The following is a 27,903-nucleotide window of genomic DNA, read 5'->3' on the forward strand; positions in this document are numbered from 1 at the left end:
GTGAGTATGCCTTGCTTAGAATGTTTTTCTAAACTATGTAACAGCTAAGGATGTGTACAGGATGAAACCTTTCAAACTCTTATTTTCCAGAAGAATGATGCTAATGTTTAATTTTTTCCAAAGTACAAGAGCAGTAATTCTGGTTTATGTGATAACATTGGCTTCTTTTTCAGGTTGCTGCAAACAAGTTCAATGCATTTATTACTGACATATTTTATTTTTCGAAGTCAACCTAGCTTTTCCTTCTCTGTCTTTGTTTCTGAAGTATACTAACATCATTAGCTAAAAAATAGAGTAGAAGTCCTTCTGTACTGAAAACTTCTGTGGAACAGCACTGATAGTGAATTTGAACTGCATTTCATTACTCTTCAGAAGAGAATGAAACTATTTGATTTCACCATATCACAGAGCTGGTAGAGCTGGATTCTTATTTGTACTACAGCAATATAAACTGGAAGTAATGAGCGAAATCAAAACACACTGATACAAAGCTGAGGTACAGGAGATTGGTCTTCACTGGTTTATGTTGCAGTATAATGGAAAAGAGCTGGATTCGTTGCAGCCACATAGTAAAACTCTTTGTTCGTCATTTAAGATTATTGCTTTCAATTAACAGAAGGCAAAACAGTACAGCTTTTCTTTTGGTTCTAGTAAGCCACAATAGCCTTTCCCTCTCTTTGGCTCATTCTGTTCAAGATAAGAACACTATGGAATAAACTGTTAGCATAGATCATTACCAAGGATTCCTCATATGGCTTGAACTTAGAGATGGGTAGATGGGAATAAGCCTCTCATTAGTGGTTTCCTTACATTTTATCTTTAAGTTATTGTCGTTTTATGACATATTATATTTTTCCTTGAACAGCCTGTGCTAAGTTTTTTTCCTCCCACCTCTATCTTTCATCTTTTTGATCACTCCATCCCACCTTTAAAAAAAGCCCCCACCCATCAGTGATTAACCTCGTCTCCTGATTTACTAGTGGGAAGCACAGCAGTAATAAACTCATCCTTTCAACAGAAACCATGACAGAATTTTGTGCCAGTTTTGTTACACAGAGAATGAAGTTACTCAAGGCTGAAATGTTGTATTCCTTAATGTGGTTTGGTTACCAAGGTCATCGGCAGCCTTTGCTCTTTGAATTATCATTTGGAGCCACCTGCAGGCAGACAATGTTATTCTAGCAAAAAAAAGAAAGGCTCTTTGTCATACACTGTTCGGGAGGCTGCTGTGATTGTGAACAGGTGCAAAAAATAAGAACTCTTTTCATGACCCTATGGTTTTGCATAAGTTGGGTTTTTAAAATATGTTTTGCACTCTGCCCATGCAGGTATGGACCCAATATCTGTATCACTAGAAGAAAGTACTGGAAAAGAGGCTGTGATCTGTGAGAGTAAAGTCTGTTCACACAGGTGGGTGAGAACAGAGAGAAATCAAGGCTGAAAATCACTGACACTCAGGACATGATCAGATGGCCATGCAGGGCCAGAAGTCCTTAAAAAAAAAGAAAAAAGGGGGAGGGTGGAAAGCGATGAATGACCTAAATGGGCCAGGAGAAGAAGATGGATGGTACAAGAGGCAGTGATGATTTGGTACTCACTTGAATAAGTGAGATCTTTGTTTTACTTGCAGCAAGGATGAGAAAAAGGAAAGGTGTCCCCAGTTACTGCCAAATGCCAACTGGGGGCCTCAGTAGGACTCTAGAATTGAGTTCCTTCATTTGACAGTAATGGTGCTGGCAACTTTGCCCATTTCATGCTGTGCAGGTTCAAAATTGCTAGAACCCACTGAGTTTATAAACAGCTTTCCATATTTACAACCCTTTTTAATTTTGTTTTGACCACCCATGTATATCAGTGTCCCCTGAACAATCTTGGGAAGATTGCAGGTGAGTATGTGAAATAGCATTAAGTCTAATCAAGAGACATACCACTTCAGTGAAATATAGCATTATGAATAAATTAATTTCCTATCAGTGAACCTAAGTGTTTATCCATCATATTTTCTAAGTGCTTCCCAATCTCATTAAGTTTTCTGAGTGGCAGTGTATCAAGTGCCTCCCTAAAGTACATTTGCATTATCTACTATGTTTCTTTTCACCGAGTCTCTTTCTAAGTCCAACTGAAAGAGCCACCTACAGATTTACGCTGTCTTTTAAACAAGGTATATTAATTCCTTGTAACCCTCTATATTTGCTTCTCTGAAGGTAACACATAAATAAAGCAGCAGAAGACCTGGCCATTTTTGCCAGGAAGCCATGCAGGAAATGATCTTCTCTTTTTCTACTAGTTATTCAGGTGATAAACAGGATCTTTTCCTCAGAAGTGTATTTTCCTCAGGTAGTGGAATTCACCCAAGAGTCATTTGTTTTAACCATCTGTCCCACTTCCTTTAGCGTTGACTCATCCTTAGCCTCCCCACAGTTAGCCCATCTATTCCAGGCTGCAAAATAGCCTAGGTTTTCTTTCTCTCTGTATGCATATAATTTTCTGCCATACTGTTTATTGTAACCTGTCTTTCATGTCACCATGTCATTTTAAATGTATGAAATATTAGGAAATTTTCACGGGCAGCTGCTTAGAGTTTTGAGGAGGAAGAAAAAAGCAGAATGACAATGACAATGAAAGGGGAGATACAACTCTTAATTGCACAGAGTGGACTGTGATTAGCAAATAAACAAGGAAGGAAGGAAAGCAGAATGAGTGGACAATGCTGATGAGGTTCTGAAACTGCTCAGAGCTCCAACAGCACTTGATACCACATTCCCATGTTTCAGCAAGGGAGCCACTGGGGCCAAAAAAAAAAAAAAGATTAAAAAAAGCAAAACAGCTTGCAGGAGGACAGGAGGTGATTTGTGGTCTGGGGTCTTTTCTGCAAAGTGTTAGAGATGAGCAGTGGGACCAAAAGTCTCTGTTAAAAGGTTTTTATTAAAAAGAAACCCTCTCCCTTCAGGCATTTTCCATTTACAAATTCTGCTCTCTGACTCTGTGATTTCATCAAGTGCTTTGGCTGAGGTGGTTACTCTGAATTTACACAGAGACAGCTGAGAACAGCACATGAAGTAGAATCTGCAAGCAGGCACGCAAGGAAGTTTAATTTCACATCAGCCACGGAAGTTTAATGAGCCCAAATTTCCCTTGTGAAGCAATTCATCAGGGGCAGCCTTCATCTCAACAGGGGTGGCCTTCATCTCAGCAGGGGTTGTCCATCAGCATGTGCTGCTCACGTTGGAAGGACACAGCTTGCTAGTATAATATCTGACAGTGGATGGATGCAAGTAGAAGCCAGTGATGTTAAGGTTACTGAAGCTGTAGTAGACCCTAAATGCTCAAGGTTAGTGCTTTGCTAAAATAGGAGGGGATGCAGCCTCTTTGACAGACCACAATATCAAAGGCATCAAGGGAAGGATATTGGTGGTAGAAGAAGACAAAGGTGTAGTTAAAAAGGTAAACTGAGCCTGTTCTTCATAAAGGTATGTATTATGTCCCTTGGGATCAATATTCAGACTTCAGCTGTCCTTGTTTCTTGATCTATAAATCACCTAGGTGGAGGGACCAGCTGTACAACACTGAAGCGAAATGACATAATAGGAAGATGAGTGGGGAACTCAAGGCAAACAGCAAGTAAAATCTGGGAGAACTGGGCCCTCCTTTATAAATTGCCTGACATGCCCCAAATGAAATGTAGTGCTGACAGATGTAAAGTAATACTCCACAGAAATAAACACAAGCAGAAAATGAGTAGAACTGAGCTACAGCAGAAGGACTTTGACTAAGACCTTGAAGAGATGATGGTACTTGCTCGGAAAATGGCCTGACGATAAGAGAAAACAATTTGAAAACTCGGGAGTCCTGGAATACGAAAACTACACAGTGACATTTGATGAAAGAGCAAGAATGCTGTGTGTCTCTAACTCGGCTACTGTGGCTCAAAATAGTAACCAAATAAAAATAAGGGCAAGATTTTGTTCCTGATTTGAACAGCATTAAGCCCAAGCAGGCTTAATTTCACTACCCCTAGCACCTCTGTTTGAGTGGGAAAAAATATTTGGGGAGCTTGTTTCGCCTGTACTGTTACCATAGAAGTGTCATGCCTTAGCAGCCTCCTCCCTAGCACAGGGACCAGCAAGGACACAGGAACCACTCAGCGCAGCCTAAGAAATCTCATGTGGAGACTCAGCTTTTGGCCTCTTTCTTGCCACAATGCCTGTGTCTCATAGAACCAGAGTTTCATTTCAGTTCTAGGATATAACTAGCTTAGATACAGCTGTGTTTGGCATCTGTCCAATCTCTGAGTGGGGAGAGGGATGCAGAGCTGCACCACAATCAAAATTCAGAACAACTGCTGAAGAGACATCTGATCCCTGCAGGATTGTAAAATCTCTTTCTATCTCACTTGTCCCGTCTTTCTATCTGTGTAACTTAGCTGAACCTACAAAGCTTTTCATAAGGCCAAGCCACTTCCTCTCTCAATCCTAAGGCTTAGCATCTTTTGCTCTGAGAAGCTGTTTTCTTGTTTCACAGAGCTTGTGGTCTCCATGTAGATCAGCCTCTTTGGCTGGATAGAACATAAAGGTGAGCATAGGCCCACTGCTACCTCACTATTCTTTCTACAAAAATCCTGCATAGGTCAGCTTGAGAATTTCACAGAATGACAGAATCACAGAAGGGTGGGGGTTGGAAGGCACTTCTGAAGATCATCTAGTCCAACCCCCCTGCCAGAGCAGGATCACCGAGTGCATGTTGCAGAGGATCGTGTCCAAACAGATTTTGCATATCTCCAGAGAAGGAGACTCCACAGTCTTTCTGGGCAGCCTGTTCCAGTGCTCTGTCACCCTCAGACCAAAGTTTTTCTTCATGTTGAGATGGAACCTGTGTTCCAATTTGTTCACATTTCCCCTTGTCCTGTCTCTAGGCACCACTGAAAAGAGTCTGGCCCCATCCTCTTGACACCCACCCTTTAGATATTTATAAGGGTGCCTTCCTCTTACCTGCTTATGCCATTTAAAAGTTAAATGCCAGGCACATCTCCTTTTGTAGTCAATAAAGTTAAACACAGAGTGAGAGTCATCCCATCCTGAGGCCTAATATAGATGGAAGCTACTTACCCACCATTATCTGTGAGGGAAACTCAGATAACACATTTAAGAAAGAAGTTAAGATTACTCAGGGCTGAGGAATCTAATGGCAAGTCTGATCTGTGCCCTTCCTGATATGAGGTGATCTCAAAATCTTTCTAGGAGAGATTACATCCAAGTAAAGAAGGCAAATCTATTGCCACCCTTGTGTAACTCAGTAGACAATTTACTAATAATGGAAACCATCTTTAGATAGATATTTGGGCTCTGGTAGTTTTGGGGTCTTCAGTGTTGGAAATTGATATTTGGGCAGTCAAATTTTGCTAAGTCCCTCTTTTTTCATAATAGGGTGAAAACATACGACTGTGGAGAAAAGATTGCTGGCTGGTTCTCCATGTTTCTTGGTCGTCCCTGCCGCTTGATAAGACAGAGTTCAGACGTGAAAAACAGGTCGCAGCAGAAAAATACAAAAGGTATGTTGTCATCCTGAAAAATACTTGTGTTCCTCACTTAGTAAACATCAGGCTTGTGGGCTTCATATTGACTAATTACCCTGACAAAGGGTGAAAGAGTCAGGCAATATTGATCTCGTAGTGGGTTGCAAAGTGTACATGTATACCCAAACTGTTTATTCTGCCCCTCTACTTCTTGTATTTAGTGAAAATGTACAGACACACCAGTCTGGGGGGTGGGGGGTGGTTTGTCATCATGACCATGATTTTGTGTGAAAAGTCAATGATCATTTTGAAAAATCATGAAAACTCTGTGAACAAAATTCTTAGACTAAATTCCACTATAATAAAAGGATGAAATGGAAAGAGCATGAAAAATCCCTAAATACTGTTCTTGTAATTAGTTTTACAAATCTGGTAAAATCTCAGCTCTACCTCAATTTCTAAATGCAATGTGTCATTATCATTTACAGCTTTGAGGGGATTCTTGGAATCTTTCCTTAGTGTCTGGAGCCAAACAAATAATTTTTTAATGAGAATGAATAAGAGGTCAAAGGAAAAATGAGGTGAAATTATGAGCACAATCTTCCTAGTGTTTAATGATCATTTTAGAATGTTGGATTGATTTTTTTCAGGTCTGGCATCTGCTACAAACATCTCACTCTCTCTTGTGAATGAAGCACAGTACCTCCTAATAAATGTAGCAAGCATTCTGCAGCTGAAAGAACATATTTCTGCAAGGTAAGATCCTTCTGCCTCCAAGTGTCTCGTTGTGGTCTTGGATTCAATAATCTTGGCATAAAATGCCAATATGACTGTTCTATCTGGAAATTTAGAGATAGTTACTTTTCAGTGTTCAACAACTGTGTAGGTACTAAACTGTTATAATTACTCATTCCTGTATGACTTCCGAAAATTTGGATTAAGTGCTTAAACATATTTCTGCCAGCCACATTTAGGAAAATTTAAACTTCTTGTCAAATGACTCAGTGGCATGATGCTGTTGGGAACCAGCCAACTTCTGTTTATGGGAAGAACAGGGATAATTAGGTTTTCTCAACATAAATAATCTGGCAGGTGAAAATACAAAATCTTGCTACTTGCCGAACTATTTCTTTCCTATGGGAAGGATTAAGATTTAGAGCAAACATTCATAGCAGAAATATTCTAAAACTACTTTCAGGACTGGATTAATTTAATTTCTTAATTGAATTTGGCTGTACTTGCACAAAAGTGGGAGACAGAAGTAGCAAATGAAACATTGAGCCAGCCCACAATTCAAAGATGAGGAATCCATTACCAACTAAATGTTCATATACTGACAATAGAAAATAGTTGTTTCTTGCATATAACCAGGACAAGCTCAAATTCCACAGAAAAGTCCTCTATCAAAGCCAGATATCCCACAGATCTGGCATTGTCTCTGAGCACCCTTTTCCTCTCTTACCAAATTTCCCTGCCTCTGCTTGGAGTCATCTTATCTCCTCTTAGTCACTCAGCAAACATTAAAATTCTCATTTTGAGAAAAGGAGGAACATATATCTGCAGGAGCATATATATATATATATATACATATATATATAGGGAGAGAGAGAGCTCTTCAGGATTTAAAACCACTCACTGAATGAAGCATCACTACAGACCACTGGAGCAGGCGCTGCCTGAGGGTCTTCTTTCTTTAGGAGAATATAGTTGGGCAGTTCTTGGATGTCATGGCAGTACCCATTAGAGAAAATAGTGCAGAAAGGGTTTTAATCAGTCCTTGTCTCAGCCATTCTGACTGCCCTTTCTCAGTGACAGTTAAAGCATTCTTTTTGTGGCTTGATGGGCTTGCAGGCATCCCTTAGTCTGGGCTTTTGCCATGATGAGACCTTGTGAGGAACCTTCCAGACATGAGATCTGAGTGCAAAGAAGAGTAAAGAACCAGAGGAAGCAGCGAGTGAGGATGAAGAGAGTCAGGGAACTTTTGTAAAGCGTGCAATATCAGACAGTCCACTGATTTTGCACCTGATATCTTCTAGTACAACTAGGCTTCTAATCTCCTTTTCCTCCAAGGAAACTCCTGATATGGCTGGAGCTGCAATACTGCCTGAGAAATATGTTACTTTCCAGTGTACAGCACAAGTTGGAAAACTCCTTCCTGTTTTGCCTTGCAGTACTTTCTTTCTCAGGGTACTGGAGAAATTAATTCAGCATAGACATACAGCTTCCTCAACAGTGTCCTCACTCTGCACTGATACTAAATCATGGTGTGAAAGCTTTCCAAGTAATGAACTGTGACAGGTACTTCCAAGAATCTACACATTTGGGTCTTTATTCAATATTTTTCTTTTTTCAGAAAGCATTATTTAACTTCCTGCCATGTGGGTTTAATGGAAACCTGATAAGATTTTGAAAACAATTTAAAAATTCAGTTGAGTTTTAATAATTTCTATTAATCTTCCAGTTTGCATTTGGCTCTTGAGAGGTGATCTAAGCCAGAAACAACAATTTAATTAAAATTTAGACTGTACCACACTGTTGGAAAGCTTCATGTACATGGAGAAATCCATTTCTCTTTTGTTGGAATTATAGGTCACCTCCATGAAAATCCCTATAGCCTGGCCTTATGCTTAAATGTTCTTATTAGAAATACATCTCTGAATATGCAAATAATATTTTTCAAGTTTGCCTGTTAAATAGATATGATGTTTTCTGCACTGGAGGGCCCACTACTGTCAAAAGTCCAAAGCACGGAGGCTGGATTTGGCAGAATACACTGATTTTCACAACAGATCCTTGTTGAAATTTCTGTGAAATGTTGTGCCTGTCACCCCATGTTTTGAGGGGGGGGAAATAGTGGGAATTTACCCACATCCACACTGCCAAGTAATTTGAAGCAGTTCTGATGTCTGGGAGAAGGTGAAGTATTTAGGAGGTGAGCCTGAGCAGGTTGAAGACAGATACTCAGAGTAGGGGCATCACAGCCTTGGAGAAGCTGCAGCGAGGGATGAAATAGTAGGAACTTGAATTAGTTTTCAGCAGCTGGCTCAGCTTGCTGCGTGCCCAGCTCTGAGGTTACTGGGGCTTTTGATGCCCCCACCAGTAGCAGCTGGGGTGGCAGGCTCTCATATGTCACAAAATGCATTCAAAACTAGAGGCTACACAGCATCCAAGCTGAAAGAGTGTTGTGGTTCTGCGTGGCTGGGTTCTGGTGCAGGAGGGGGGCTGCAGGGGTGGCTTCTGCAAGAAGCAGCCAGAAGCTCTCTGCAGACCCCACACAGCAAACACCAGCCGGCTCAAGGCCGGAGTCGTTGCTGACCAAGGCCGAGCCCATCAGTGACGGTCACAGCACCTCTGGGAATCACATTTAGGAGAAAAAAACCCGCAAGCAGCTGCTTTTTGCCACCAGAGAAGGGAGTGAGAAGATGTAAGGAACTGTAAGGATGAGGCGCCCCAGGTGCCGGAGAGAAGATGCCCCTGCAGCCCATGGAAAAGACTGAGACCCCACCTGCAGCCCATGGTGAAGCATGCTGTCCCCCTGCAGTCCATGGCTGATGATGGGGAGCAGAGATCCTGTGGAGGACCCCACTCCAGAGCAGGTAGAGACACCTGAAGGATGCTGTGACCCCATGAGAAGCCCGTGTTGGAGCAAGCTCCTGGAAGGAGCTGCAGCCCATGGAGAGAGGCCCACGCTGTAGCAGTTTTTTTCAGAAACTTGTGATTCCATTGAGGACCAGGCTGGAGCAGTCTGGGCCTGAAGGTCGTCATCCCATAGAAGGGAGCCATTTTGGGGCAGCTGGTGAAGAGCTGAAGCCCCATGGGAAAGGATGCACATTGGAGAAGTTCATGAAGGACTGTCTGCTGTGGCTGGGACCCCACAGTGCAGCAGGGGAAGGGTGTGAGGAATTCCCTCCGACCCCTCCCAGCAAGAAGGAAGACAACTTGCAAGGAGCTGACCAAAACCCCATTCTCCCATTCCCTGCCCTTCCCTGTGCCACAATGAGGGGGGAAGAAGGGAGAGAAATCATTACTAAAGTGTAGTCTGGTCTCACTGTGTGTGCAGTGCAATATAATAAATCTGAGAGTTTTCTTTCCTTTATTCTGTGCTGAGTCTGTTTTGCCCGTGACGCTGATTGCAGAATGATCTCTCTCTGTCCTTATCTCTACTCCTGAGCCTCTCAATATATATTTCTCCCCTGTGCAGCTGAAAAGGGGAGTGATAGAAAGACTTTGGTGGGCATCTGGCCTCCAGCCAGGTTCAAACCACCACAAAGAGCCCCCAGTAAAGCTAGGAAGCACAACAGCGTAACTGAACTTAATGACTAACTGCTGTTTTCCACCTAATATGCTTGAGCATTGGTAGAGTCTACACCTCCCTATATCCCATCTCCTGCCATGATTACTGACTGTGTCTCAGCCATGGGAATTGCTTGTGGGATCTTGAAGAAAAAACCTGAAGCCCTTACAGTTCCTGGTCCACTTTCTGCACCCAGGCTGCTGGAGAAGGACCTGTAAACAACAAAGGACTGGTGCAGCCAGGCTTGTGTGGTTTGACTGGAAGTCTGCACAGTCAGTTTGTCTTTGTACAGATTTGTCTGCTAAAGGAGATCAGCCATACTATTTTAAATAAAAGCAAGCTCTTTTTTATCACTTAAGAGACCTCTTCTGCCAAGACTGCTTGATGTGAACAGTTTTCCCTGTGCTATGATTTTGTATGTTTTTCCTCATTTTAATTAAAACACGTTTTGAACTGTATGTTATTAACTGGTTCTAAATACTACTTTTCCAGGACAAAACCTTGTCTTTTCACTAATTACTTAGTTTTCTCACTCTGCTGTAGGTTGTCATATCCCAAAGCTGTCAGACCACAGCTGATGGAGTATCAAAAGTTGTTCATGTCCATAATGGTTACTGCAAAAAGAAGTTACTGTTATTTCCCCACTAACAATGGCACTGAGCTAACTCTCTCACAAATTTTAGGGCTGTCTTCTTTTATCCATTACTGGTCATGTTCTCCTTTCAAAGAAGAGTAGAGAATGACAGTTCAAAGTTGCAGCCCGATTTCTGATATTTGTATGCAGTCAGCTGCTCTGCCTGCCTCATGCAGGTTCTCCGCACTGACACAAATCTACACTCTGGCAGTTCAAATGCTTGTGAAGAGGTGGAGATATCGCCACACAGAGATTAATTTTTTTTCAAAACACCCACCATTTGTTGCAATCTGCTGCATCCCAAAGGCAAATAATAATAATATGAGGAATATGTTCTCTCATAAAGTGCCTTTACTGGCCTTTTTCACCTTCAGCACCTGCTGTTTGTGACCTTTTGCCACTCAGCATGTGCAGAATAAATTTCTATTTGCCTTCTTTTTAGAAGTATTTACGAGTCAAATTATTCCTAACTTGAGAGATCCTGTAATTTCTCGCCATTAGCCTTATGTAGGATAACAAGGAATTTTTTTCACAATTGCCTATCTGTGTGCTTTCATACCTACTTCACAGTTCCAGGTTGAAGGACTACACATCACAGTCTAATACCTCATGCTATTTCCATAGCCTTTGTAATAAAGCTTGGGCCATGTTATTCTGGAGAAACATTTGCTGAATCATACTCAGCCAGATATTCAAATATTCAGCCACTAGATTCTTACAGTACAAAAAAGCAATGCAGGACTAGTTAATAAACCTTTTATTTTTTCTTTTTCTCTGTCAAATCCATGAGACAGATTGGAACAGACATTGGAAACAGAGGAATTAATCAGACGTTTTCGTGCCAACATTGTCATCAGTGCACCAGAGTCCTTTGAAGAAGAAGAGTGGGCTGAGATTTCAATAGGAGCTCTGCGATTCCAGGTGCAAATCACCTCTCTTTGTCCTAGTCCCAGTCTACCACAAAGTATTTTGACCTCTAGAGACACAGCAATTTTTGCAAGGTTCTGACTGGAATGTGGGTGGCACGGTTTGTTTAGATGCAATTTATGAAGTGTGTAAAAAAAAAATCATGCTGTGACCTGTGGTGAGCATGCTCCAGTAAAATTGAGAGGTTTTGACATATTTCTCCACACTTTTTTTTTTTTACATTTCATAATTCATAAAATTTCCCGTTTCTGTCCAACTGAACAGAAAAATAATCCCTGTTTTGAGGCAAAGTTTGCAGCAAATATTTAGCTGGCAAGTTATGAGACAGTACTGCTTGTTGTTAGTCATATTAGTCCAAATGTAACCTCAGATTGCTGTACAACAAGCAACTGGTGGCCAAAAGTCTGGACATGAATGCAAGTGAATGATGACTGTTGCCCTTTGTTATATACATTCTGTCTTAATCTCCATTCAAGACGAGTTTCTAGCCTAGCCTGGTAGGGATTTTTGTATGTTATACTTCACACCATGTCTAGCAACATGATGTGCTTTGCGTTGTAAGGAGAATGCTGACAAGTCAGACTTCATTGGCAAATACTTGCTTTTGGGAAAGCTTCAACAAAGGATCCACGAAAAAGCTACACATGAAACCTAAGGGAACGATGCACACATGTATTACATGTTCTGTTGAATTCTGGTCTTTAGATATGAAATATGTATTTAAAAATGCATTGCCTGGGATGTGAAAGTGGCTTATTCATTGTTTTCATAGAGATCTAGAAGGTGTGATAGACATCACTCCTTTCTCATCAGTGCACTCTAAGAAATGGAAAGGTCATTTTTTTTTCTGTAAGGGTGGAAAATATGACTTATCTGCTGTCTTCTTACGTGTACTTTGATTAGTAAGCTGTAACATGACTTAGAGGAAATTGAGAAAAAATTTCTTTAGGGTGGATGATGAGGAACACAGAGGACCAGATCCTTGGTGTATAGTTTGCTGGAGGCTGGAGTTGTACTAAGGGACTCAGCTCAGGAGCCTGTTGTGGATGATACAGTAAAACTACAAAATACAAACACATTCCTGTTTCTGGTATTGAAATATTTTAGGAATATAAGCTGAAAATAGAAACGCTTATACAGCTTACACTTTTCCAGTCTCTGCTAGGTCCTTATTCAGATACTGATGTAGTAACAGTAGAAATTATGTTAATGGTTCTTGGTGCCAGGAAAACGGTAGAAGAAGCTGTTGAACAAAGCAAAGCAGGGAAAAAATACTTCCTTCTCTGTCTTGTTTTCTTGTTCTTTTAATAAAATATTAAAGCTGTGGAAAATCGTCTGAAAAAGCTGAGCCAGATGTATGGGTTTGATGATTACACTGAAGAGTTGTACAAGCAGTTTTAGATGTATCTCAAAAAACTGAAATAGCACTTCAGCATATAAAAATGGTTGCAGCATAAGGTTTAATTATTTGCCCTATTTGAAATTTATGACACGTTTTACAAAACTAGAATGTGTGTACAGGGCTACTGAGGAACAGTTATTTTCTATAATTTACAGTTTTGCTCAAGTTAGGGATGCAGTATTAAGGAAAACTGAGATGTCTTCCTTCTTCATTTCAATGCTTTCAGAAGAAATTTGTTGTGAGGTCTTTTTTCCTAAAACACCCACCATAGCTCAAGGCAGAATTAAGTTTACAATCTATGCCTTGTACTACGTGTGATGTCAGACTAGAGGATCCCGTTGTTCCTTCCAATGATGTAAACCTGTGAACACTCACATTTTGCGTTCTGACTACCTACAAGTACCCTGCACATGAGAAAGATACTGTGTATTGTTTCAGCTGCACTGAAACAATGTAAAACGAACCCAAGAAAATCCCCCTTGGGTTAAATCCTGAGGCACTGGCTTGATTTTGTATTCAGTTCTCCTTTGGGCAAGTAGCCCCTCCAGCCTGTAGATGAAGTGAAGCCATCAGCACATACAAATATTTAAATGCTTGCTATTTCTCAGATGCTGTCTCTGGGAAAGTTTTCCTTAAAAACCAGAAAAGAAAAAAGTGAATTCAAAATTTACCCTCACAAGTAGACCCTTTGAAAATGTACCTACAGTAGGTGAACAGGCCTGACCTCTTACATAATGAAAGCAGGGGAGAACACATGAAGTGTAAGTGAAAAATCCATTTTTAAGGTATTATGATGGTCAGAAGCTTGACTATTCTGTGTTGTACTGCTTTGATATAGGGCTCTGAACCTTCTTTATCTGAAATTTCAGGTTGTGGGTCCATGCAGCAGATGTCAAATAATCTGCATTGATCAACAGTCTGGGGAACGAAACAAAGAACTTCTGCAGTCTCTGTCTGCTGCCAGAGGTAGAAAGGTCAGTACAGTACTCCAAAATAGCTGTACAGAGAAATGTGCAGACTTGGTTGCATGCATAGTATAGTATCTGCTGAGAGAATATGCACAATTAAGTTGTTATGCTAATCACTGCCATTTGTTTTTCACTAAAAAGAGGATGCACTCGCAACCCAGATATGACATGCTTTACTTCCATAAAGTGCTTTTCATTCTGGAACTGACTATCAATATGTGTTAGTTTTTACTGCACTTCCCTCTTTTCAGTAGGTACTGCTTTACAGTGTGGTTATTTTGATCTGGAAAAAAAACCATGAGCTGGTGCACTGATGTCATTCAAGAAGAGAAATCTGCAGGAAAATCAGAAAGCGTTTGAGCAGTTAGCTCATGAGGCTAAACTTCATCCCTACTGACAGAAACTACTTAGCAGGAAAAACAGAGCGGATGTGCATATAGCCAAAGCAGGGAGTAATTGATTAAGAAAGTGACTGGAGAGTAAGTGTGAAATACAGGAGCTCCACTGGAGTCCTGCTTCTTAAGGTTGCTCTGCTTCTTGGAATCGAGAGTGCTCAGACGATGGCTAGACGGTTCGGCGTCCCTAAAGCTTCAGAAATCTCTTCAGGAGTATTTATTTAGCTGGAAATCCTTACTCTAAATTCACTGCTTCCTGTTCGCTAAGCTTCTGCTGTAAAGGTTGGGGAGCCAGTCAAGGCTCAGGAGCCTTGCCAATACCAGCCCAACGCCGGAGAGGGGCACAGCGCAGGGGCAGCGCAATAACAAATCCTTCACCCAAACAATGCACAAACAAGCAACACATAATGTATCCATTGTTGGGTTGGGGGGGGGCGGATAAAAATAAGTTGATTCCTCTCAGTGACTCATTAAGCAACCCAAGGGCTACATTTTCAAAGAACGTTATCCTTGGTGATTAAGTCTGCCAGCTCTGTCCCTGAGCCAGCCACCTGGTGCAGAGATGGGGAAGCAGCGAGCAGCCAGCGGCTGGCTGGCTGGGCACAGCTTCCCACTGACCTGAGGTGACTTCGGCTTGCACAGCAGGCTCTGGCATCCAGATCACCACAGCACATGTGCCTTTGTGAGGTGAGCCCCTGACCATTGTAGGTAGCTTGAGGACAAGGGGTCTCTCCGGGTAATGGTGAGGCACCACTGGAACATCTGGAATGATTCAAAGCACAATCTGGCACTCTGGGTAGGGATGCTGCCCAGCTGCCACCTTGGGTGCAGTATGTGGAAGGCCTTCTCTACCTACTTGGGTTTTGCTGGATTATGTCTCAAATCCTCTGTGGAGGGAAAGCACAAGGGATTCAGGGACCTTCTCAAGTGGCAACAAAACCTTCCCTGGAACACAGATTCTCAGGAGAGACAAAGCATCTTCTGCATGTTTCCCACAGCAAAGACGAGCTTCCCTTTCATTCTGATTAACTCAGCAATGCAGAGACTGTCTTGATACGAGCACTCCTAGAACCAAGTAACTTGTGCAGCCAGAACTACAGCAAAGAGAGCGATCCAGCCTCTTGAGAGCAGCCTGGCACCAGATAAAAGACGCATGGCAAGGCGAGGTGCTGCCTGGCACAGTGCTGCTGTTCACAGACAGGGAGCACTCTGTTTCCCTCAGCTGCTGCAAAGAACCAGGCCTTCAGCTTTTGTCATTTTTTCCAGCCTCCAGCGCTGCTGGCAGAAGGGATCTTGTGAGCATGCCCTGCTGTGCGTAAGGCCAAGTTCTCTGGGGTAGCATGACAGCAGAGAGTTTGAACTGGTAGTTTTGCCTGAGAGGACCTCACAGCCCATCCCTCCTACATGTCATCTGTGGGGTGATGGTCACCAGCTGGCTATCAGTGAGTAGCACCCAAGGATTATACCATCTTCAGCGTCCTCAGCGGACCTGGCAGAGGACCTGGATCCAAACCCTTCACAGTTCACAGTGGGGAGAGAGAAAGAACATTGAGTTCATGTGACTGTGTTAAATTACAGAGCTAATCCCTTGGTGAGTCATGTTTCTAGCATGCACTTTTTTGTTGAGGAGTCATCTAATAGATTTAATTTGCTTTTTTTTATCAGATACAGATTCAGTGAAGGAATTTAGCTGTGTTTGTTCCCAGCTGTCAATAATGTGATTCGAACTACAAAACATAAATGTGGCAAAATAAGATTTAAGCTAATTTTCTAGTGCAAGGGGAACGGATATTTTTGAAAGGCAGTTGTAGTTGCTCGATTTCCAAAACATTAAAGATGTTGCACATATAAATGGATAGAAAATCCTGAATGCTTAGCAAGACAACCAGGTGTTAATATTTATTTCCTAAGAATACCAACCTGGAAAAATATATTGAATTTTGTCAAACTGGTAGCCCAAATGACAGCACTGTCAGTGATCTTCAATAATGAGCTAAATAAAGGAAGGCTTGTAAGAGGTGGTTCGATAATTGTTTCCGAAATAATATTTTTCTCCATCCCTCTGCAACTCTAAGAACCTGGTACTCCAAGCTGAAAGATTGAGGCTACTGTAATTAGCCAAACAGGCAATTTACATTCCCTGGTAAATGTAAAGCAGGGTGCTGAAGCCCAGCCACCTACTTTTTATGAAACCTTTCATCACATTGTTTGAAAGGAAAAGCAAACATCTCTACAAAGCGGACTTGAGCTCTGCTGCCATCAGTTCTGAAGAAACACTCATTAAGGATTCCTTCTGTAATTTTTGACTGAAAAGGGAAAACGAGCTCTTCTTCCCTGACAGAGCTCGCTCTCTCTTTCTGCAGGAGGCTATGAAAGACTAGATAAGTATGTTAAGCAAATATCATAAAAATAGCCACACGCTGTTTCATATGCGTCACCACCTGATGCAAAACACACACAGGCAGAGAGCAGAGGGCATTGAATTTCTTGCCCGCCTTCCGAGTTCTGCAGATGCAAACGGCGCTAACAATAGCCGAAGCCCCGTGGGTAGATTTGCAGCAGTGCTATAAGCTGGGACTTGCTCTCGAGGTAGCAAAGGGAACTGCATTAGCAGTTTGCCCCGGCATAAATGTATGGATAGCAGCACATCAAGGGAAATCCATTATGTTTGCACATGCCCTCACACAGTAAAAGGCTTGTGCTTTATTTCCTGCGGGCTGCTGATCCTCCTTTGTGTATCTCATTGTGCCTTGGGAGAGCTTCTTCCCCTGCAGAATTAGACACCGTGCCTTTGGACTGCTTCCTGAAATGTTAGCACGGGTAGCAAATGACTTCTCTTATCTGATGCGTCATTATCATCATCTTCGTAGTAATGCAGGGCTTTACACTGAGCAGTGCTTTTTCATCCACAGATCTGGAGCATTTGCAAAGAGTGATTGATGTAATTAGTAGACCTCTGAAATAATACAGTTCTCTTTTCTCATTGGTGGCTGAACTGGGAAATGCATTTATTTAAGGTAGAGCAAAGGAAAATCAGTTCTCAGGAAAACATTCTGCTGTCCACATGTGTTCAACAGAACAAGATAGGGCTTTTTGAAAACCAAATTAAAAGTTTCCCTTTTTTCCAGTATGAAAAGTCAGCCTGTTAAAAGTGAGTACTTCCATACAGCTATTTTATAAGGCTTACTAATAAGTTTGATGAATCCAGAGCTAAAAAAAAATCCTTACCTGAAAAAAACCACAACAAAAAAAAAAAAAAAAAACCCTTTAATAATTGCATCTCCCAAACTTTCGCAAAGGAGGGAGCTTATGTTATTGTAAGAATAAAATGAGCAAAGATGAATAGGTACATTTATCTACTGGGAGACAGCATCCAGTGGGAAAATCCAGAACTCGGCCATCCAAAGCTAGGATTTAGCATGCAGTATCATTTATGTGCTTGTTGCACATCCTGGCGGGGCATTTTCCCTACCAAGTGCTAGTCTGAATGAACTGATCGCTAGGAGCTATATCTTGAAGGCATCTCATCTCAGCCTTTGTCAGAAGTAGCACCTCAGGTTTCTGTCTTATAAAAGGAGGTACTGCACCCAGGATATTCCTCTGTCAGTGGATATCTAAGCAGTGCTGTGGATCTGGTAGATGTGCTTGAAACAACATGCAAGAATGACAGCATTTTATATCCCCTCCTGTAAGTGAGTGTGATTACTATCACATGATTCACTGTTGGCAAGAGAAAGTATGTTTTATCTACTTGTCCCAGCAGTGAAGCGTTGTGCTTCTTACTAACCAAGAAGCTGTATGTTTTTATCCCTGGGAAGGTTAAGGGTGGTGAGAAGACCCCCCTCCTGCTACATGAAAACCAAGCAGATAAAGCCATGAAAGTTGCAGTCCAGCACTCCCTGCCCAGCTTTTGGTGTCTTCTGGGGAGGTTACATGCAGAATAATGTGCCCTTGAAGTCAGGAAAGGTTAGCAACAGCAGAGAGAGATTATGTGGTTCATTGTAATAACTCTGCAGGCTGTAATCTCTGCTTCTGAAAGCCTCATTTTTCAACAGTGAAATGTGAGAAGGGCCAATTTCTGCATTTTGTCTCTCTCTTGAAGCAGAGCTGAAATGGTAGGATGCACAGCTTTTGTGGCTGCTTGTGTTGGGGTTGTTTCGTGCTATAATATTTGTAGTTATTATATTAAAAAAGGAAGTTTACTTTAAAAATATTAATTCAGGTAATCACAAGCAAAATTTTGGTCTTAAGAGAACATTTGCAAAAGAAAGAGGCAGGCTATTCCAAGCAGGTATTTATACTAAAATAAGTGTACTATAACCTTGAGAAATCCTTCGGCATCACCCACTCTCAGCACCGAAAAAATTACCATGAGAGTCAAGATGCCCAGAAATACTAAGACCCAGTATTAAAATAGTATTTGAGAAGTCCTGAACAGAAGATATATTCACACATGCCTTTTCTTAAATAAGACTAGATGTTTTAAAGTGCCTGCAGAAAAGAACTCTTGCTAAATGATTCACAACAATAAAAAAATGGTAAATTAAATTCTCCACAGTAAATAATCTGCATGGATTTTTTTAAGTCTCATTTTAAGATAAATCAAGATGCCAGTACAGTAAACATAAATAAACAGTTCTCATTTCTCAAATAAGCTCATTTACATTGGTGAGTTACAAAATTCTTTCCTGTGTGCAATGAGGCATGTCATGGACAAATATTTATTTTACAATATTTGTTTTATGATCACCCGGGTTTTTGAAACCAAAAAAAATATGGCAACTGTCACTTTTGCAACTAGGAGGTAGGAAGTAAATCCAGGTTGCTAACCACCTGGCTGAAAACCACCATTTATGCCCATGCAGAAACCACAGCTGATCAACAAATAAGAGAAATGTGAGAATGGAAAAATAATCATAGAATCATAAAATCATAGAATGGTCTGGGTTGGAAAGAACCCCAAAGATCATAGAGTTCCAATCCCCCTGCCACAGGCAGGGACACCAATCTCCAGGCCTGGATCTACACAAGGTTGCCCAGGACCCCATCCAACCTGGTTCTGAACACCTCCAGGGACGGGGCATCCACCACCTCTCTGGGCAGCCTGTTCCAGCACCTCACCACACTCTCTGTAAAAAACTTCCCCCGAATATCTAATCTAAACTTTCCCTACTTTAGCTTCAATCCATTCCCCCTTGTCCTGCCATTGTTTACCCTTTTAAAACGTTGATTCCCCTCCTGTTTGTATGCTCCCTTCAGGTACTGGAAGGCTGCAATGAGGTCCCCCCACAGCCTTCTCTGCTCCAGGCTGAACAAGCCCAGCTCCCTCAGCCTCTCTTCATGGGGGAGGTGCTCCCACCCTCTAATCATCTTCATGGCCCTCTCCTGAACCTCTCCAACAGTTCCACATCCTTCTTGTATTGGGACCCCAGATCTGGACACAGTACTCCAGATGGGGCCCCACGAGGGCAGAGTAGAGAGGGACAATCACCTCCCTGTCCCTGCTGGCCACCCCTCTTCTGATGGACCCCAGGATACCATTGGCCTTCCGAGCTGCAAGAGCACACTGCTGGCTCATGTTAAGTTTCTCATCCACCAGAATCCCCAAGTCCTTCTCAGCAGGGCTACTCTCAAGGAGGTAAATGCTCTGTGCTCTGATAACGTAAACAAACAGTTGCTGACTTAGCATTTTAACATCATGGTTGATCCAACACACTGCCAATGGGTCAGGATCTTAGTGTGCTGCAGTCCTTCCCCTGCATTAAATACCAGAATGGGGGCCATAAGGATCCACCCTGCGCCCACCTGCACTGACACTCTCATGGTCACTGGTTTCCAAAACGTGTCATTACAGGATATGCCTGATGAGGGTCAACTCATGCCCCATATATGTGAAATGCCAGTGAGATGAAGGAACAGCAAAAGTTCAGCCAAAAGAATCCCGAACAAAACACTTCTGCTTGGGAACTGGCTTTCTTTTTAATATTTAGGATTACAAATGAAACAGAAGGACCCAAATTCAGAGCGTGAGGCCACGTTTGGATAGATCTCTGCTTTACAGCATCTCTCTCAGCCTTACATCTCACTAATTGTTCAATGACTAAAAGCTGTTTCGTGTTACCTCAGTCCTGTTCCTTAATTTAATTATACAGTGCAAGAACATGCTGCCTTCATATTTGTTCTGCCAAACATGCTCCCTTAAATTCAGCTAAAGCTATTTATTTATTTTTAATTTACTGCAATTCCTTTTACCTGGTATATTCTTCTAAAACTGCTGTAAATGTAAATCTGTAAATTTCAGGATCATGGCTCTGAGCAATGGCAGTAAATGTCATCAGGGAATGGAGAAGGAGAACAAACAGAATTTTGGATTTTAAAATATTTTATTTTCAGGAACACCAAATTAATTTAATTTGCTTATTTATTTTGTACTTTTGAACAACTGATACATTTTGGCTGTCCTCTACCAAAACAAAATACTTTTTATTGAAACCTCTAAAAAAAGACAAGAAAACTAATCTTGGGTTTCCAAGGCCCTGTTAGAAAAACAAAGACATTCTGAAGTCTACAAATCGATTACCAGTTTAACATGGTCTTCTTCAGCATTCCTTTGTTTCTTACTTTATATTTTATTTTAATTAACTATTATCTTGTTGTCTGGGAAATATCATCATGAGATTGCAGGTCTGTTCTTCACATGTTTCTAAATTCTCTACTGTTGGGAAACAAAACCACAAAACCACTCCAGTGTGTTACGGTGACATTCCCAGATCATACCCGGCTGTTCACTGCTGCAACTGTAACATTCAACCTGCTTAAGACCACACATAAGAGTGCGGTCACTGGGGCAGGTTTTCGATGCCCCTGAGGGATGTATGGCCAGTGAGCAAAGTGGTTATTCTGTTCCTCTTTTCTTTATTGCTCATTGTCACAAGGACACATATCTCAGTATTTCTAATACTTAAGGTGGGATGGCTCCACAGCTGATGACAGATACCAAGTGGTAGTTCTAGTAATACAAACTTCCTGAGTATTTGCTGTAAAATATACTAAAATATTCATAAAAACAAATGAAGGGAAATTCACAAAGGCTAGACAGAACAAAGTTCTGTTAACAAAGCAAATAATTCATGGTAGAAGATGCAAGACACTTCCTCAGTGTTTGAGCATACATGCATGCTCGTGCTGCCTAGCCTTTATTTGTGGTAATGCATTAACTGTATTTGTCAAGAAGCTGGAACAGTCATTAAATGACAAGACTGTGAGGGAGTATAAATTACATATATGATACTATGGAACTCATGATGAAATACTACGTTATTTATTCACTTAAGGTATTCTTGAATAGCATGGTGTTAGCTTTTGTTTACCAGTCCATTATAGTTAATTAGTTTAAAATGTTCTTAATTACATGGAGATCGTACATACCTCCTTATTCTTAAAGCAATATTGTCTTTCTAAACATATCTGGGGTTTGAGATCCTCTACAGATCTGATTGACATCAGTTGTACATCAATAAATGTTTTTCTTTTTTCAGACAAACTTTGGCATATACCTGATGAACCAGCCTTTGCACTCATCCTTTCCAGATGTTTTATCAGTTGGGTCTCAAGTACTTCCAGTGCTGAAGGAGAACACAGAAATTCAACGCCCGATATCCAGTGAAGAAAAGTGTTCCGGATAGGTTCTCTGGTGGAGTTGAGATTTGTATGCAACTTCAGGGAAAAGTCAGTAGTCAATTATTTTAAAAAGGGGGAGGGGGGAAAGGAAAAAACTTCCACTCATTTGCTTCTGGTTTAAGTCTTTTAATTTTCTGTTTGCTCTAAATGTTATCAGATGGCAGAACCCTTGATAATTACAGCTTACCGACATGTTTTTGCTTGTGATTAGGTTACAGCAGCCATAACTCCATTTTGCTCAATTGCTTCAGGATGCAACAGGTTTGATCAAGTTTTACTGGCAGATGACTCCCAAAACAAGCCCAACATTGTTGTCAGAAACCCACATCTCAATGAAGGAAAGTAAGCACAACAATGCGCTGCTTCCTTATGTTGCTCTGCTAAAACCACAATTGGGAGAGAGGATGCAGGATGTATTTTAGAAACAATGTGGGTGGTAGGGCACAGTGGGAGAGTGGCATGAAAGTAGCAGTCCATTCAGCTTTCCAAAAACGAATATGAAGGGGATGTGTAGGCAGCCTGAAAGCAAGCAGAGAGGAAGGAACTCACTGTTATTGGGAAATCTGTTGTCTCCTGCTTCAGAATAGGTGAGAGTGCCAAAAAGTCACAAGGATCAATGAAGATTCAGTATGCCATTTGCTAAACACATCCCCTGTGAAGGAATTTTGTCCATTTGCTCCCAACTTCTTTCTCTCATTCCCATTTGCTGCTCTACCATCTGATTTATTTTATGCGAGGATCTCCCACACACTTGTTTCCTTATATATTTGTGGATGTTGACACATTCTTTTTCCAAGTAGAGATTTTTCAGCTTATACAGTCTTGCTTTCTGTAGAAACTCTGTTTATCCTCAGCAGTCTCTAACAGCCACTTACCAGAACTCTTGAACGTTTGGATGCTTCTTCATGCCAAACAGGTCAAAGTATTCTCTTCCCTTACTCCTTGTGCAGTTGATTATGTGCTTCTTAGAAGGCATTTGAGTTCTTTACTCTCCTTAATATGACTCATGCTTTCTGATTTCTGAGAGCAAATGTCTGAAACCTGGAACTTTAGTCTGAAATACCAGATTTGTGAAAAACAAAAAACTAAAGCAAGCCCCACAGAGTTTAAAAAAACCCACCACATGGAAAGTCAGTGTAATGCAAGACTGAAAACACTCAGGCCAGGTGTTTTGTGACCCCAACATGTATCCAGCCATCCACAGGACAATTTCGTGCTTCCAGGAAGAGGAAATTCTCTTAGGCTGCCAACGCTGTTGCTATTTGGGAAGTGAAATTTTGGTCCAGTTAAAAGCACTGTCAGAACTCTCATCCAGCATGATTTAAGTCTTCCTTGGGGCAATTTTTGGTTCAAACTGTGTGAAAGTGCTTCTGGCTGAAGGAATCCCTGAGCTGTTTGAGTGGGTCCCTGGAGAGGAGCGGGAAGCTTTGTGACAGAATGGGTCAAGCAGGGATTCTGAAAGGGGAGCGAGGGTTCAATGGGAGAAGGGAAGCAAATCACCCAGTGTGCAAATCGGAATTCAAACACAGTCCTTTTACTTTCTAGTGTTCTTTTTTTTTTTTTTTCTTTTAAAGAACTGGTTTTACTCACTTCAGCTGGAACAGACTCTTATTAGTGGCTCAGCGGAGCTTTGTAATGGAAATGAGAAGAGACATTATCTGTTTCTTACAACCTGCCCTAAAATACGTGGAAAGAGAGAGGTGTTTCATATGTATGTAAACTGAAGATCAGTTTTGAGAGTGGTATCTCCCACGTCAGAGCCCAAGCACTGCTCCTTGGTGTCCGCTTTGAAAAGCAGGGGGGGGGTTATCTGTCTAATAGTCAATTATCTGATGTTGTAATGAGCAGGCTATTTGGAGCCTTTAAAAGCAGTTCCCTGGTATCTAAATCTCTTGGCTGCTTCGCTCTGTGCCTTTCTGCTCTGCAGAACGCTGTTCAGCTGGATAGAAAGCCAGCACGGCTCTGGCAAATCTAATGTGAAGAGACCTGCTGTATGCTGACCTTCAGGTGATCTCTGGTGCTTTGCTCTGTCCTCTTCACCTCCCCAGTATGTCATTTGTTTAAAATGGCACAGAAGTTAGGAAAGGAAATTGGAAGCAAACCTCAGCAAGCTCTGTTTCACTTGTTATTGGATTTACTACAAAATAAGTCACTTTGGTACACAGCGGCTTGACAAATACTGTTTGTGGATAGCCTTAATGCAACGTATGATAACTAAGGATGAGAGGATTTGAACTTTTAAAATGTCATGCCTGGCCATTCTGACCTATTATTTACAGGCAATTACACTTTCTTTCTGCTGTGGTTTGGGGATATTAGATCGAGCACAACTTTGTCATCTTACAGGGTGGGGTGGGGGGAAGAGGCTTTTCTCTGATGTATGAACATACTCGTTAGTATATTCCACACAATTCCCAGAAGGAACATCCTTGTGCTACGGTGATAGGAGATGTCACAACGCTTCAAATTGATGTAAGAGGCATAAGGAATCTTTCATCTCAACAAAGGATAATATTTCCCTCCTAGTAAGTGGAGCGTCCCCGCTGGTATTGAGATGTCTTCCCATCAATGAAGACAAATTCTTGTCAGTACCAATACTCTGTGGAAAATCTTGAAGTAGGAATAGTCCCTTTTAAATGACATGTGCTGCGGGTTTTGCAGAAATAGCATCCCTCCCATAATGTGTGTGTGTGGGGGGGGGGGGAAATCAAGGGAAGATAAACTTGGTACTGCAGGAATTAAGAGGGCATGAACACTGCAAAGCAAACACTGTATATATTTACAAAGAAGGATTATGTGTTCTATAAGGAGGTGACTTCTCCATCTTCAGAGTATATAAGAAAAGACAGTTTCACGTGCAGGTAGACCTTTCATCTAACTACTCCTCTTGGTGCAAAATTAAACCTTTGGACTAATCACAGATATATAGTTACCTTCTGTGGAAAAGAACCGCACTTATTAGAGAATTTCCGGAGTGCTGTACATAGAAAGTCCTCTATGTATTGGAAAACCAGGTTCCCATTTCCTAACAATGAATTATTTGGACACATTCCATTTTCTGTGGGACTTGACTCCTACCCAAATCTCAAGGCGAAATTTGTGATTATTACAAGCTCAGGAGGCTGAACTCACAGAACAGAAATCAGTATTTTTAGGAGAAGCCCTCTGAACCTTGTGTTCTCTGACATGACTAAGATATTTCAGGTGCAGTCTATGGTTTATATACTTTCAATGGCATCCTTCAAAATATGGTCAAAATTTTAGGTCACCCTCCTGTCAAAATTATACACAAATCAGAAGGAAGGACTGCATAAAGAACACTACTGATATTCATAAATTGTAGAAATTATGCTATGCATTTCCTCTTCAGCCTGGGTTTTAAATTTCTTGAAAATGAAACCAATAAAATAAATATTGTGCTTGACACATCTGCTGGTGGTGGTTGCATTCTTGACCTTTGAGCTCATGAGATGCTATGCTCTGCTTGGAGGCATTGCCAGGCTCACGGGGTGAGTATGTGGCTCAGGACTGACACACTGACTGTGTCTCATCACTGCAGAGATTGACAGATGAGGTGTTCCTCCAGCAATTCTGCTGATGACCCCCGTCCGTCTAGTCGGCGTGCCAGTGGTTGCACACTCAGCTCAGGCCCTGCACAAGATGCACCAACAATCACCATTTTCCCTTAAAACATGTCCAGAGGCGGTCCTGTTGGAGCCACCTCTGTTACCAGAGGTTGGAGCTCTCACCAAGGGGGCTAGAGAAGAGAAGGTTATTTTCCCTCTCCTTTGCCCAGAGGGATCCAGCACACTCTTTCTCCACTGCCTAACCCATTAGTCAGCAGGCAGGACTGGGGATGTAACCGGCTTGGGTGTGTGTGGGAATGACGGGGAAGGCCAGCACCTCCCCTTCTCAGGAGGTGTGCACGGAAACAATCTGTGGTTCACTGTGCCAGAGGGACATGGGCAGGATCCACACACGACTCTGAGCTATTCATTCATGCTCTTCTGGATTCACTGAGGGTGGGAGGGGAAGAAGAGCATGACTCTGTAACCCAACAGGTAGGTCACTCCTATGGAGGTGAAAGATGTGGGCTTGTCCTCATCCCTCTGATTATAGAGCTGTCACGAGGTAGCTACTTAGACAAAACATAGACACAGCCCCCGGAGAAGGGAGGAGAAGGTAGAGTGCTCCTCCTCTCCTCTGGGCGTGAGAGCCAGTGGGTCACAGAGGCTTGCATCCTTCACCACCCAGTTTCTAATTTATTTTTCTTTTAGAAAAAAAAGGATGTAGGTATCCTCAGGCCCACAAATCAGATTCAGAGAACTCAAAGTCATCATCAGTAGAGAGGTGCCTCTTAAGCAAGGTGCTACTTAAGAGGCCTCTCTTCCCTCCTTTTCATATCAACTATCTTACCTTGCTGCTCTCTCAGAGCGGTGGCAGCCATGGGTGCCTTCCAGTGGAAAAGAAAATAAGCTGGTGAATGACCTGCATAAGGAGCAGAGTGACTCACCTGGGGCTGTGGACAGGGAGGAATGGTAAGGAGGCTTGGTCTTGGGGCATCCTTGAGCATTACTGCCGCGTGTAGGGGGACATCAGAAACCTCTGGTAATAATCCCAGAAATGTGTGCCACAGAGCAAGTCAGCTATTTTGCTGCTGGGGTTGTAAGGTCATCCTGGAAGGGTGACACTCAAGATCTGTGCTGCTGGGGAACAGACCATGGCAGAGGTAGAATGGGGAGAGGGGACAGAAGAAAAACGTGTGCGTTGTAGCAGCTCCCACTGAAGATCGCTGAGGGGCTTCTCAAATACCCACCAAGTAAGATGATACATGAGAGATCAGGGAATTTCATTTAGTACAGCAATCTCAAAGCAAACTTGAAAGGACACTCTTCTCCAATTAAGACCCTCTTGCCTTGCCTGGCTCGTTCACAGCCTTTAACTGTGTGCATTTCTGTGTTAAACCCTGTTTCCTCCATAAGCCTGTTCCAGACTTGCGACCTAAACTTGTAAGTGCACTGCAAGTCTGAGCATCAACATCAGCTCCAAGGTAGCCAGTATATCCTCTCTTTGAGCCTGTCTCATGTCTTTTGCTGTTTTTTGGAGGTAAGTGTCCCATCTGGATTAAAGTACTCTGGCCAGGGTTGTTAATGCAGCCCAGAAATGAAATCAGGTTTTGGTTTCTCTGAGGGCTGTGTTTTCCATGAGGCTGTGTTAGAAAAGCCAGCCATGATCTAATGTCAAGTCTGTTGCTTTCTGGTACTTAAACTGGATGAATCAGATAAAGCTGTTGGAAAGTTTCTGAGTTGTTATTTCCCAAAGCAAAACAAAACTAGAAGACTGCAGAAGGCCCCACACTGCTGAACCCATCTATTCGCTTCGGCACATGAAGAAGGGCCTCTGAGGTATCCATCATTCATGGATGCAATTCCCAGTGAGTCATGTATGAGATATTTGTAATTTCACCATTTTAACCAAATGTTTTGGGCTTGCAGTTATCCCCAGAGCCTTCATATTCAGTGCCATATTCAAAAAGGAGCAACTCACAACAGATACCTGGGCTGAACTCTGAGCAGTGCTGGTGGCCATGTCCCCATGTCCCTCCCCAGACAAGGTGTGACCTCACCCCACTGTGCCCTGCTCAAGATTTCTCCCAGGGACACCATCTGAAAGCTTCCAGCGCTGGCCTTTGCGTAGCGTGGGAGTTGTACACTGTGGCCAGAAACTCCCAGGACAATTAAAAACCAGTAGACCTTTGCTAATTTATCTTGCCAGCCTCAGAGGACTTCTCGCTAACTAGTTGCGCCCGGGTTTATCCCCGGCAAGTACTCTGCTGCCTCGATGGGGCATCATGGAGTCATTTGGTATTTGTGCAATCTCACGTGCCTCTCCCGCTGGCAGGGCATGGTAATTTGGAGCTATTTACATGCAAAGGGAAGAATATGCCAAGGAAGAGAGAATCATATCTGATGTTTCATTGAGTAACCTGAAAAAAATTGGTTAAATTAGCCAAGCAATACTGAGAGCAGTGTGTATCACAGGCTTGCCTGAAAATACTGTGAAAAGGGCAAGTGTATGCCTACCAGGTATT

General features: G+C 42.1%; 1 protein-coding gene across 1 annotated transcript in view; it reads left to right on the top strand.

Annotated features, from left to right (window-relative positions):
• Positions 1 to 27,903, top strand: part of MOCOS (molybdenum cofactor sulfurase) — a gene marked incomplete at its 5' end in the record, with an annotated part of 232,679 nt that overhangs the window by 203,814 nt on the left and 962 nt on the right. Inside the window, 6 exons of the mRNA XM_084280179.1 lie at positions 1,329 to 1,410; positions 5,424 to 5,548; positions 6,163 to 6,268; positions 11,235 to 11,361; positions 13,639 to 13,743; positions 21,671 to 21,860. Coding sequence (XP_084136305.1) covers positions 1,329 to 1,410; positions 5,424 to 5,548; positions 6,163 to 6,268; positions 11,235 to 11,361; positions 13,639 to 13,743; positions 21,671 to 21,817 — 692 coding nt within the window. The 3' untranslated portion in view covers positions 21,818 to 21,860. The remainder of the gene's footprint in view (positions 1 to 1,328; positions 1,411 to 5,423; positions 5,549 to 6,162; positions 6,269 to 11,234; positions 11,362 to 13,638; positions 13,744 to 21,670; positions 21,861 to 27,903) is intronic.

The sequence above is a fragment of the Gallinula chloropus genome (assembly GCF_964237585.1).
Source record: "Gallinula chloropus genome assembly, chromosome: 2".
Lineage (NCBI taxonomy): Eukaryota > Metazoa > Chordata > Aves > Gruiformes > Rallidae > Gallinula > Gallinula chloropus.